This window comes from Camelina sativa, chromosome 13 (genome assembly GCF_000633955.1).
Source record: "Camelina sativa cultivar DH55 chromosome 13, Cs, whole genome shotgun sequence".
NCBI classification, from domain to species: domain Eukaryota; kingdom Viridiplantae; phylum Streptophyta; class Magnoliopsida; order Brassicales; family Brassicaceae; genus Camelina; species Camelina sativa.
This window is the reverse complement of record NC_025697.1, coordinates 18746303-18760035: the sequence shown is the minus strand read 5'-3', so window position 1 is coordinate 18760035 and position 13733 is coordinate 18746303. Positions and strand designations below refer to the sequence as shown.

The 13733-nt window shown below is 39.3% G+C and overlaps 2 protein-coding genes across 3 annotated transcripts; one reads left to right on the top strand and one right to left on the bottom strand.

Annotated features, from left to right (window-relative positions):
* LOC104738371 lies at positions 403-1212 on the bottom strand. Its single transcript, XM_010458556.1, has one exon. The coding sequence runs from the start codon at positions 1210-1212 to the stop codon at positions 403-405; it is 810 nt and encodes a 269-aa protein (XP_010456858.1).
* Positions 9394-13289, top strand: LOC104737098 (endoglucanase 19-like). Of its 2 annotated transcripts, none has more exons than XM_010457199.2 (9): positions 9394-9898; positions 10240-10452; positions 10556-10756; positions 10980-11069; positions 11186-11350; positions 11432-11716; positions 12113-12461; positions 12579-12653; positions 12746-13289. In XM_010457199.2, the coding sequence occupies exons 1-9, from the start codon at positions 9695-9697 to the stop codon at positions 13042-13044; spliced, it is 1881 nt and encodes a 626-aa protein (XP_010455501.1). In that variant the 5' UTR covers positions 9394-9694; the 3' UTR covers positions 13045-13289. The 2 variants fall into 2 exon arrangements, with proteins under 2 accessions (XP_010455501.1, XP_010455500.1); XM_010457198.2 differs by having other exon boundaries at positions 12743-13289.

Genomic DNA, 13733 nt, shown 5'->3' with positions numbered 1-13733 from the left:
GTATATTGATGGAAGTGTTTGTTTCAACCAATAACCACTCTTAACAGAGTAGGAGCCCGACTTAGAATATGGCCATATATGACGATCCCGGCTTCCAACCTTGATAGGCATTGCTAAGATTTGATTTCCATCATCCGGGGGGAATAAAACCTTCACTTTCTACCTATCCCACTGAGACTGATTAGATATCCGAAGCTCAGACACACGCAGATTGACTTGAAAAAAGGTTTGCGATCTAAAGGGTGCTCTGGGATGCTTGTCACAAACCCACTTGTCTAGCCAAACCATGGTATCACATCCATCCCCAATGGTCTTCATTAAACCTTGTTTAAGTAACTCACGCCCATGTAATATGCTTCTCCACGCGTACGACGGTCTCGAACCAGAGCCACATTCAAGAAATTAAGATTNAACCTTGTTTAAGTAACTCACGCCCATGTAATATGCTTCTCCACGCGTAGTACGGTCTCGAACCAGAGCCACATTCAAGGAATGAAGACTACGAAAGTATCTGCTTTTATAGAATCTCCCAATCAGAGACTCAGGGTTATTCAGAATCCTCCATGCTTGTTTAGCTAACAAGGCCTGGTTAAAATCCCCAAGATCCCTAAACCCTAAACCACCTTCTGATTTGGATTTACACATTTTCTTCCACGCAACCCACGCAATCTTCCTCTTCCCCTGACAATTGCTCCACCAAAACTCACACATGGCACTTGTGAGCTTCCTGCAAAGGTTCTTACTCAATCTAAAACACGACATGGCATAAACCGGAAGTGCCATCGCCACCGCCTTCAAAAGGACTTCTTTTCCTCCCAAGGACAAAGATTTCGCAAACCATCCTTGAAAACGAGATTGTAACTTATCACCGATGAACCCCAGAAGTGCATGCTTTGATCCACTGAAACATTCCGGTAACCCCAAATATGAACTTGTGCCACCTTCTTCAAAAATATTCAACGTTTGCTTGACAATCACCTTAACCTCCTCAGGTGTCTTCTTCCCAAAAGTGACTGCAGATTTGGTGAAATTGATTACTTGCCCAGACGCCTTCCCATACAGGTGAAGACAGTGCATAATCTCCTCACACTCCTCTTTACTGGCTCGACTAATGAAGAAACTATCATCAGCAAAAAGTAAGTGTTGTATCACTGGACAAGAATCATTGAAACTGAACCCCGTTAAGCGTCCCTGAATCTGACTGCGGTGCATCACATGGACTAGAGCCTCCACGCACAAGATGAAAATGAAAGGAGAAAGTGGGTCTCCCTATCGGATTCCACGACCCGGTTTGATGAATCCATAGTCACACCCATTGATGAACACAGAAAACGTAACAGATCGAACACAAACCATTATCCAACGAATCCATTGACTATGGAATCCCATCTTGATGAAAAGGTGCTCCAGGAAGTCCCACTCAACTCTATTGTACGCCTTCGACATATCTGTCTTGATGGCAATGAAACTCTCATTAAACTTTGCGTTCGTCTGGATAGCATGAACAATCTCGTGTGCGATCAGAATGTTGTCAGATATCAACCGCCCTGCTACAAAAGCGCCTTGTGTTTCTAAGACTAAACCCGGTAAGCATCGTTTGAGACGTGTGCAAAGGACTTTTGACACAATCTTATAAAGAACAGAGCACAAGCTTATTGGTCGCATATCCGACATAAGGTTGGCATTTGGCTTCTTGGGGATCAAACACAGCTGAGTGTGATTCCAGTCTTGCGGTAAAGAACCAGTGTTGAAAAACCCTTGAACCTCCTTGGTGATATCTTGGCCAACAATTGCCCAGTATTTACGGAAGAAAGCACCAGTCCAGCCATCAGCACCCGGAGCACTATCCCCTTTGATGTTAAAAGCCGCCTGTTTAATCTCCTGATCCGTGATTGGAGCCACTAGTAAAGAGTTCATATCTTCAGTCACGCGTGGTTCCATACCTTCCAAGAGATCAGTATATCCAGATGGGTTAGAGGTTTTAAAAAGCTCAGAAAAATATTTTGCCGCCACAGTACCTTTAGAGCCCTCCTCAAAACATTCAGCACCATTCTTATCAACCAGTGATATCAGTCGGTTCTTTAACCTCTTATACTTGACACTGCCATGAAAGTAGGCAGTATTCTTATCACCAGCCTGAAGCCAGGATTCTCGACTCTTAAGTCTCCAATACACCTCCTCCTCACGAAAGGCTACCGCTAAAGCCCATTTTATCTGGCTTAATTTCTGGAAATTAGGGTGCAGCTTAGTTGATTCATCTTCCAAATCTTTCCTAAGCAACTGAATCTGCAATGAAGAATTCATCAGATTACTGTGTTTCCAACGTGACAAAGCACAACAACATTTGGCTAAGTTCCCTGTCACTGAGCTCCTGGAGCTCCGATTCCCCACTCTCCACTGTTCTTTGATGATATCCTCAGTTTCCGGCTTATTGATCAAGCGTTTATCAAAGATAAACCTCCCCTTGTAACTTGTGTCATTTCCAACTAATCTAGTGAAAATTGGTCTACGATCAGAACCCAAGAGATCCAAGTATTCAGTATTCACCCGAGAAAACAGAGTAAACCACTCACTATTACCAAAACTCCTGTCCAACCTACACTGGACCCAGACGTTGTCTCTTCTACCACCCCATGACAACCGATTCCCAAAGCTTGGAATCTCTTTAACTCTGCATGTTCTTGCCATCGTACGGAATGGATAAAAGGAGCTCTCTGGTCTCNTGATTGGAGCCACTAGTAAAGAGTTCATATCTTCAGTCACGCGTGGTTCCATACCTTCCAAGAGATCAGTATATCCAGATGGGTTAGAGGTTTTAAAAAGCTCAGAAAAATATTCTGCCGCCACAGTACCTTTAGAGCCCTCCTCAAAACGTTCAGCACCATTCTTATCAACCAGTGATATCAGTCGGTTCTTTAACCTCTTATACTTGACACTGCCATGGAAGTAGGCAGTATTCTTATCACCAGCCTGAAGCCAGGATTCTGGACTCTTAAGTCTCCAATACACCTCCTCCTCACAAAAGGCTACCGCTAAAGCCCATTTTATCTGGCTTAATTTCTGGAAATTAGGGTGCAGCTTAGTTGATTCCTCTTCCAAATCTTTCCTAAGCAACTGAATCTGCAGTGAAGAATTCATCAGATTACTGTATTTCCAACGTGACAAAGCACAACGACATTTGGCTAAGTTCCCTGTCACTGAGCTCCTGGAGCTCCGTTTCCCCACTCTCCACTGTTCTTTGATGATATCCTCAGTTTCCGGATTATTGATCAAGCGTTTATCAAAGATAAACCTCCCCTTGTAACTTGTGTCATCTCCAACCAATCGAGTGAAAATTGGTCTATGATCAGAACCCAAGAGATCCAAGTATTCAGTATTCACCCGAGGGAACAGAGTAAACCACTCACTATTACCAAAACTCCTTTCCAACCTACACTGAACCCAGACGTTGTCTCTTCTACCACCCCATGACAACCGATTCCCAAAGCTTGGAATCTCTTTAACTCTGCATGTTCTTGCCATCATACGGAATGGATAAAAGGAGCTCTCTGGTCTCCTAGGACCTCCCAGCTTTTCAGAATTGTCCATAATCTCATTTAAGTCACCAGTGAGCATCTAAGCTTCATCTCGTTGAATCCCTATCCGCATTAGTCTCTCCCAGACCTCCTGTCTTAGATGGCGAGCAGGGTCTCCATATACAAATGTGATGAAGAAAATAAGATCTCCCTTAATGATTTTAGTATCAATCATTCTCGAATCAGAATGCAAAACCTCGACCACATACAAGTCTTTCCAAAATAAAGCTAGTCCTCCACTAAGCCCTTTTGGATCGACGATATGCGCTTGGTCATACCCCAACCACTCCTTAACTCCTACTACGTGATCACTGGAGTTTTTAGTTTCCAGGAGGAACAAAAAGTCAGGAAAATGCTCACGACGCATTTCCTTCAGACGTCGAACTGTCGAGGAGCTCCTCATTCCTTGACAGTTCCAACATGTTACACTCATTGAGAATTGGGTGGTTTCTGGAAAACCACCAAACCCCTTTGTTTGTCAGACATATGTAGACTACTCGCTCCTTCCCTCAAGACCTCATTGTCAGCATTGGTTGCACCTACAATCGAAGTTTCATCGTCATTCAGTGCTGGATCTCTCTTCATTAGCTTGGGGAGAACCTCATGTTCACCCTCTGCTTTCTTTTAGACATTGCATTCCTATGTATCTCTGCTTCCGTTGCCTCCAAAACCAAACCATGTGCTTCCTGATTTCCGTTGTTGGTAGTGTTGGCTTTCCTACTCCATGATCCAAACTTCTTCTGGCCCTGATTCCTTGTCGGTGTCACATTATCCCCAACGGTATCTGTAACCCCTGTACTGAAACCATCCGCAGCCGCTGCTTCCAGTTCACATATACCTTGCCTAGGCAGTACGTCATGCTTCAATCTAGGCTCCTCCTCCATACGACTCTGCAAGTATTTCTCGTGATCTCCGCTTGCCGCATTTGGTGTATTAAGGTTGTTGACAGCATGGTTATCAGTAATCAGGTTAGCCCTATCATTCTGAAGAAACTCAAAAACTGGACGTTGCTCTTTATGCAGACTGTGAGTGAGCACAAGGGGAGGCTCAAGCCGTAGCAGTGAATTTTGAGCTCTTGTGTCCTTAGCAATAGACTCCAGAGTCATGCGCAAGACCTGCTCACGCTGGCTCATGAGGCCTGGATCACCCGAGTACAAGTATTTTTTCATCTCTGATAAAACATCTGGAGCCACAACGTTTGATTTCTGAGAGACACCTGGGGGTGCTGGCTGAGAGAGGAGAGGGATTACTGCTCCTGCCAGATCCTCTGGAAATCGGTGATCTCGTGTAGAACTTCGGCTCCCCACTTCAGGGAAAGTAGCTTGAGTAGCATTCGAGTTTTGCTCCAAGGTATCCTTCCAGAGGTAATGGCAAATATGCTTTTCATGTGTGAGGCGTAAACAGTGGAAACAACTTTTCCGAACCCTCTCATATTCAATACCAACCATAGCTAAAACACCCTTAGGAAGTTGGACAGATTTGGATTTAACCAGGGGGTTGGCAACATCAAAAATTACCTTTGCTCGTACGAAAGCATTGTATTGAGATCTCTCTTGGTCAAAAGCTATCTCCTTAACTTGTCCTATTCTACCAGCGATGGCCTCAATAGTCTTAGTTGAAAGGAACTTCGGTGGGATATTGCTTATTCTGATCCACACGGGGACTGTGGAGAGATAAGACTCTGGTGGGTTCTCCATCCAACGCTCCATGATCATCCCCCATTCATCAAAAGTCCAAAAGCCGGTTTTCAAAACTCTTTCCAGATCGCTTTCCAGTTGAAAGATGAACTGAAAAGTGTCTCTAGATAGTGCTATTCCCCTAACTCTTTCATACACTCCCCACACTCGAGGCATCTTCATAATCATCTTCCCCATTTTCTGACAAGTACGGTTTAGTAATCTTCCCAGGACACTCAAACGACATTCCACCGCTGCTCCAAAATCACCCTCTTCCGTAAGTATGATAGGACTCTCATCTGCAATTGACATCGTCTCCATAGCTTTCCCCAAAATCGCTTCCATTAGCAGTAGAAAAATACCAAGATCTGTTCCGAATACCCTCGTTCGAAAAAAGACGAAGCACCAGTTTGATGTATATATCAATTAATTGTTTTCATTTGGAAGTTGATAAATTAAATTAGTTGTTCTTGTGCACCGCATTAGTGTGTTTTTAAACAGATCATGTTACTCTGTACAACACTTACATTATATATGTAGTGCACATATAACTGTGGATAGAATATGCAAGTGAATAATTTCCAAACATATATTCGGATATGCTAATTATTATTTATAAAATTAGTTAATATATAATTTATTCCTTTATATTGGAAGGCTTTATTTCTATAATTTACTCCCCAGGATAATTTGTATAATATGTACATTTTTAACATAAAAAGAGAGAGAGATATAAACATATGGAAATAATTAATATTAATAAAATTCAAAGACATGAATAAGAAAGGAAAATTGGATTCCCTTAAAAACATCCGCCGACTGTAAAAAAAAAAAGTCAGAGAGGAAATCAACGATTTCTTTCATTGTTCGATTCATCCAAATTTTGTAGATTAATAACTGTGAATCTCCTTTCGAAATCAAAACAGTATGTTGGCTCATCTTGTACGTTATAAAGCTAATAATATTATGTTTGCTTTGTAAATGATCGGAGGTTGATAAAAATGCACTTCATTGTATCATACTTTTAACATAAACAATTAAAAGGTACAGTAAGAAACTACATGTGGAATGCAAAATAAATAAACCTATCTGTCATCTTTAGTTGCACTACAAATAAACATTAGAAGTGAGAATGAGAGTTAACCAAAAACATCTTTTATAAAAAAACATAATAGCCATTAAAAAGAAGCTCTTTAGCGTTATATCATCTTCTTGACAGTCTTTTCCTTTGGAGCCTGTAAATAAAATCAAGAGACAAATTATAATAGTTTAAATGGAGATAAGAATTAGTCAAATCTTTAGTGTAGATGCTTACATTGTTGACTTGTTGTGACATGACCATGACAATACTTTTGGATCTTGAATCTGATACAGTTATAAACAAAGATAAATGAGTACAGATTGTATAAGAAACACAACACTTGATATTAATTAAAGTTTTTCTGTATAAGTTTATCACTTTTGGTTTTGGTGTTGTTATGAGCTGCCGTGAAAAAGAACTATTTATAGTTTCAATGAGAGTAGGGTGTTATGTGAGTGCTTAAAAATAGGCTTGGTGAGCAAGCATGTAATATCTTTGGAAATCTCACAATTTCGGAAGGTGAGTAGATTTTTGTTAGGAGTCTATGGAATATGCTAGTGTAGAATTATAGTTTAATAAGATATTATTGCTTTTGTTATAGTGTATTAGTGAATGCGATTTTCTTTGATTGTAGAAAAACTTAAGAAAAAAAATTTGAAAAAAAAGCTGCAAAATCAATTTAGTATAAATCAATAAGATATTTTGTTTCTGTTTCCGAAATTAACTTAATGCTGTTTTATTTGTTTGCAGAAGAATCTAATCTCAAACAAATTGAAAAGGAAACTCGTAATTAAGTGGAGAGAATCTAGAAAGAATATCCGATATTTAAAACTAAGGAATATTATTTATAAATTTAATTGTAAATGTGAATGGTTGTAAATAAGTTGGAACTTCAGGAATTTTTTCATAAATGTTTCTGAAAATGTATATATAGATAGATATATAGATTCAAATTCTGTTCTACTACAAGAAGACAAAGTAATGATCACATGTATAAGATATCATTGCACTTACAAAGTTTTAAACTTCGAGAACATGTTTTAATTTTAGTTTTGGTTCAAATTTTCTTCATGTTAATTGACCAATTTATATATATATATATATATATATATATATATATATATATAAATGGACTTCTCTCTTAGATTTTGAGAATAATCTATATAAAAAAGAGAAGAGATAGGAGGGTGTAACAGATTTTTTTTTAAAAAAAAAGAGAAAAAGCTCCCAGGGGAATCGAAACCCCTTTCTCAACCATGCCTTCCGGCGTCGGTGAGACCTCTGTTCGCCGGCGTCGAGGGGGGGAGGGGGTGACAAATCTATTTAACCCTTTTGCTATTTACCTAAGCTTTGCTCTGTTCTTTTTCTCTATCTCTAATCTCTCTCCCCCAAAAAATCCAAGCAAAACTCTCCAAGAACTCTTCTGTTCCAAATACTTTACCGACGGAAGAGTTAATCGGTACTCTACAAGCTCCGATCTGAACCAGATCTCGGATGCATATCCGATCGTGAACCCTACTTCAGAAGTCTCAAAACAGTCCAGCCGCTTCACATCTCATACATCTGAGCAAGGTCTCATCACTACATCTTTTGGCTCTAGACCTGGACTAGCTCCGGCACCACCATTGTCTCCATCCCACCGGACTTCGTTGATGGCAAGAGCTTCTCTTGGATCATCAGATGTGCTTTCTCCAGTGGGAACGCCGACGACACACGGCGAGCTTATAAGCTGGCAGATGGTCCAACAAGGTGCCTCATCGCCGTACGCCACTCGGATCCTTCAGAACGGCGGCGAATCTTGCTCTCTCCTCCCAACTGTACCAACGCTAGGGTTTACTAGGATGGGCCTCGATTATCCTTGTGGCCCATTAACCCCTCTGTGGCACATATCCAGGTCTGAACTTTCAACTGCTCTGCTTAGTTTTTCTCAGATTCGTATTTACTTGATAATGGAGAGAAATGTCTCCCATTCGGTCATAGGAACTCTGTTTCTAGGGAAGACTAGCTTAATCAATCCTCAAAACCACATGGATATTGCACTCTATTTGTCACCGGATATAAGTCTAAGGCTGCAGCTTTGTGGAGTCTTGTTTAATATCTGTTATGATGCGTATCAAGCCACTGCCCCTTTTCCCGACCTTGAACCGAGTATGAACCCACCCAGATCCGAGGTCGATAAGTTTATATCAAGCTCACCCTCTTTAGCACCCATTACTTCTGTTTGGTCAAGTCGAGGGCTCCTCGGTAACAGAACATTGGCGTATTTAGAATGGTTTGATAGATTTATGCATCGAGGAATCTTTTTTAGCTCTGGTCGGATGTTTGCAATGTGTAGCTATACGTATGAACCTGAACTGACTGAATTGTTGAACCCGCTGCTTATACCCTTTGAACCCAATCCCCACCTATCACCACTAGATCTTAAGCTTGGGTCTGTTGTTAACTCTCAAGGCCAAACTGACTACAAGCTTTGTGTGGATTTCCTTAACCTCCACGACGTTAAGCTTCATGTGAGGGAGGACCCACCTGCTCTGTTACAGTTTGATACCCATTATCTGCAAAACCCGATTGTAGCTTCATCTAGTAACATGAGGTCTGTTTGTAAAAGTTTGAAGGACTATGTATCTATGCTCATGAACCCTCTCCTGTTGGCAAGAAGCCCTCCAACTGTTTCCCATGGGGAACACCTTTCTACAAGCTCGAATGCGTTGTACGCTAGAGCCATTTATGACCAATCTTTGGTTGAGGATCTCGTGAAGCATGTTTTCAATGACGAATCCACATTGGTTCCAATAGACTTTTCAAATATTGTGAAACTTGTTCAAGTTGAAAATCCCTTTGATAAGCTTATGGAGCTCTTATTCTTATGTTGCTTTGTTTATATTAAATTTTGTTGTAAAAACTCACCTCATTTTGAGGATCCAGCTTAATTGACAAAAAAAAAATCTATATAAAAAAGAGAAGCTATTGTATTTCAGTCTAAATTTGAACTGAACATTGCCCTGCCGACACATTGTTGCATTCATAAAAGTGTACGTACATTCTACATAACTTCAAAAAAAAAAAAAAACATTAAATCTCTGCCGTTTTCTCTCCTCCTGGTACCTTCCTTCACTTTCTTCCATATAAACCTCACTTTTTCTCAACTTCATTCACCAAACCATAGCTCTATCTCCTTCTCACTCTATTTACGAAGGATCAAAGTCTCAAGCTTTTGATGGAGAAACCCATATATTAAAATTTAACAAAGTCCGAGAAGGACCAACTACTAATCTTTTGAGTCTAGTTGTTTGATAAGAATCCAACTTGCTTCTTTTTTTTTCATAATTTTTCACAAAAAGACATATATTAATATATTACTAATGGGTTCTACTATCACCATTTCGATCCTTGTTCTTGTTCTTCTTCTTGGGTTGGTTCAGCTTGCAGTTTCAGGACACGACTATAAACAAGCTCTGAGCAAAAGCATTCTATTCTTTGAAGCTCAGAGGTCAGGACACCTTCCTCCCAACCAGAGAGTTTCATGGCGATCTCACTCCGGTCTTTACGACGGCAAATCAAGCGGCGTAAGCTCCACTTTTTTTTTTTGTTTTTTTCATTAAAGTTGAAATTCGTAAATTATGCTAAGTTCTACTTATATCCAAAACTCTGTTAATCAGATTTTTTCCATTATTATTTTAATTTTTATAAAATAAAGTTATATATACAATAACAATTTATAATTGTATTAACCGCTGTCTAGATCAAAAAAATAATTTGACTTTCAGTTGACCCTATTATTTAACTAATATGATCAAAATCTAAGCGTTTGGATGGTTTTGGCCACCTAAAACGTCACATAAGCAGCTGATTATCAATACTACATTATAGTTGTTAATTTGAATCACATTTTTTAAATATTGAGCAGGTGGATCTAGTTGGAGGATACTATGACGCCGGAGACAATGTGAAGTTCGGGCTTCCGATGGCATTCACGGTTACCACAATGTGTTGGAGCATCATAGAATACGGTGGCCAGCTAGAATCTAACGGCGAACTTGGCCATGCCCTTGACGCCGTTAAGTGGGGAACTGATTATTTCATTAAAGCCCACCCTGAACCTAACGTCCTCTATGGAGAGGTAACATTAATAATTAGTAACACTCTAATCACTTATCACTTTCTTTATTAATTAGACTAATTTGAATTTGGTTATGATAATTTTTTTTGTTGTAACCGTGTAGGTGGGAGATGGTAAATCGGACCATTATTGTTGGCAAAGGCCAGAGGAAATGACCACTGATCGTAAGGCTTACAAGATTGATAGGAACAATCCTGGTTCGGATCTTGCCGGAGAAACAGCTGCCGCAATGGCTGCCGCTTCCATAGTTTTTCGCCGCTCTAATCCAGCATACTCAGCCGAGCTAATTTGTCACGCCCGTCAGGTTCTAAAATCTCAAACCAAAACGTTTACAATTTTGAACTCCTTTAGTGATGCTTGATTGCAATAGAAGGAGCTCTAAATAACATTTTGAAATTAGTTTTTTTTGTCAGAACCGGAATTAAAAGGTGCAAAAACGTAAAAACGTAGATAGTAGAAATCACCTTCTAAATTCATAATATTTACGAGTTTTGCCACTGATCCTAACCCAATTCTTATGTTGCCAGCTATTTGAATTTGCGGACAAATACAGAGGCAAATACGACAGCAGCATTACCGTGGCACAAAAATACTACCGATCAGTCAGCGGTTACAATGTACTAAACGCGGCTTTATAGTCTAAATGCAAACACTCTTATACATATAAGTCATTGAGTTTGAGTATATATACATTCCATTAATTCTCATTATAACCGTAATTTTGTATAACCAGGATGAGTTACTCTGGGCTGCTGCGTGGCTATACCAAGCAACCAATGATAAATATTATGTAGATTACCTCGGCAAAAACGGCGACTCGATGGGCGGTACGGGCTGGTCGATAACGGAATTCAGTTGGGACGTTAAGTATGCGGGCGTTCAAACCCTTGTCGCCAAGGTAATTATTCACTTCAATTTAAACGAGTTTATTCGGTTTAATTTGGTTTTACTAAACCGAGAAATTTTGCTTGGTTTATAGGTTTTGATGCAAGGGAAAGCAGGAGAACACACTGCCGTCTTCGAGAGGTACCAAGAGAAAGCAGAACAATATATGTGTTCGTTGTTAGGTAAAGGCACCAAAAACATAAAGAAAACTCCCGGCGGTTTGATTTTCCGGCAAAGCTGGAACAATATGCAGTTTGTCACGAGCGCTTCTTTCTTATCCGCCGTGTACTCCGACTATCTCTCCTCCTCCAAAAGAGATCTACGTTGTTCTCAAGGAAACATTTCTCCATCCAAACTCCTTGATTTTTCTAAGTCACAGGTTTGCCCCAAAAACTTTCCTGATTTTTGCTTATTCACCCCCATAATATGGAACCAAAACGAAACTATAATAAACATATAACTGAAAATTTTAACCTTTTACCAAAAAATAAAAACAAACATATAATTGAATTTGAAACTGTATTCGTGTACTTGAAAGTAGTAGTACTATTATAAAACACTTATTACTACAACTAGTACTATTTTGGGCCAAATTTTGAATCCGGGATATATTTCGGATATTTTTGAATATTCAAAATTTTATATTCTAAATGGATAATTTGATTATTCGTTCTATATAATACACTACTTGTTCCCATATCCACTTAAGAAATTAAATTATAACGTTAGATCTATGCAAATTATATAATTTGATAAATAAATTGAAATTAACTAGGTGGATTACATCCTCGGAGACAACCCAAGAGCGACGAGTTACATGGTTGGATATGGAGTGAACTATCCACGACAAGTTCATCACCGTGGTTCGTCGATTGTCTCCTTCAATGTTGATAAAAAGTTTGTGACTTGCCGTGGTGGTTACGCCACGTGGTATAGTCGAAAAGGAAGCGATCCAAATGTTTTGACCGGAGCTATAGTGGGTGGACCCGATGCCTACGATAACTTCGCTGACCAACGGGACAATTACGAGCAAACCGAACCAGCAACTTACAACAATGCACCTCTTCTTGGTGTACTAGCCCGGTTAATTTCCGGTCCAAGGGGATCTGACCAGCTGCTCCCCGGTAAGATTTAGCACATTGTATTGTCTAATCAAAAATATTATGCTACTACTAGTTATAATTAACTTCTGGACTTCCCAATTTTATAGTAGACTTGGTTAACCGGGTTTCTGATTTTAGGTGGTAGTCCAACTCCAAGTCCGGTTGTCATAAAACCAGCACCGTTACCAAAAAAGAAACCCACAACACCTCCTGGTTTGTCATCTTATACCAACTCATCGTGAAAAACCAATTCGATTTGGTATAAGAACTTAACCAATTTGCTTAATTTTTGTTTTGTATAGCAGCTTCATCTCCTAGTCCAATTACCATATCGCAGAAGATGACAAACTCATGGAAGGACGAAGGAAAGGTTTACTATCGATATTCAACGAGGTTAACCAATAGATCTACAAAAACATTGACAAATTTGAAGATATCATTCACCAAACTCTATGGTCCAATATGGGGTGTAACCAAAACCGGTAACTCGTATGGTTTCCCTTCATGGATCCAATCGTTACCGGCAGGCAAAAGCATGGAGTTTGTCTATATCCACTCAGCTCCACAGGCAAATGTCTTGGTTTCTAACTATTCTTTGGAATGAGTAGAAGAGTTTTGGTGTGTGAGACCGGTTTACTTGCTTGTAAACTTGTTCAGCTGCTTTTGAAAATATTCGGGTTAGTTTTACCGATCGGTTAGGATTTTGGGAGGATGAGAAAGACGAATTCTCTAGTTTGTACTTTGTACACATAGAGAGAGTTTTGAGACTGTAAAACTAGGCATAATTCTGTTTCTTGTAATTCAAAAGCTTTTTCTCCTTTTTTAGTTTATATATTTAAATTTCTTCAATTAATATGTACAGAAATTAGGTGTTATGACTTATGATGCTGGACATATTCGGTTTGGTAACTGACTTGGTTATGGTAAGTCTAAATGACTATATTGGTCCAAACTATTTATGTTCCAATGGTTTGTTAGTTTGTGTGTTATTTAATTGCAGCTTGGTCCTCTAATTATGCAGTCGGATAGACATTTTAGCTGTTAAATACAAAGCAAACCATCTAGTGTGGCGCGGTCTTACTGAAGTTACTTTGTTTCTGCTAGCAGAACTTAATTATATAATTTAATCTCAACTTTTTTAAAAGTATTATTTGAATATGAATTTGTATAAATAAATATGAAATTTCGACCAATTGCATAAGACTTGTTTAGGGTTTTGTTTTTTTTTTTTTAAAAATACTGAAATTACGAAATCTAACAAATTTTCAGTAATAAAATCGGTTTGGTTTGAAA

Bases quoted from the DNA above. Each gene is read 5' to 3' on its own strand.
- LOC104737098 (XM_010457198.2), top strand. From the start codon at position 9,695: ATGGGTTCTACTATCACCATTTCGATCCTTGTTCTTGTTCTTCTTCTT. The intron at 11,717-12,112 runs GTTTGCCCCAAA...GAAATTAACTAG, and splicing joins TTGATTTTTCTAAGTCACAG to GTGGATTACATCCTCGGAGA. The intron at 12,654-12,742 runs GTTTGTCATCTT...TGTTTTGTATAG, and splicing joins GAAACCCACAACACCTCCTG to CAGCTTCATCTCCTAGTCCA.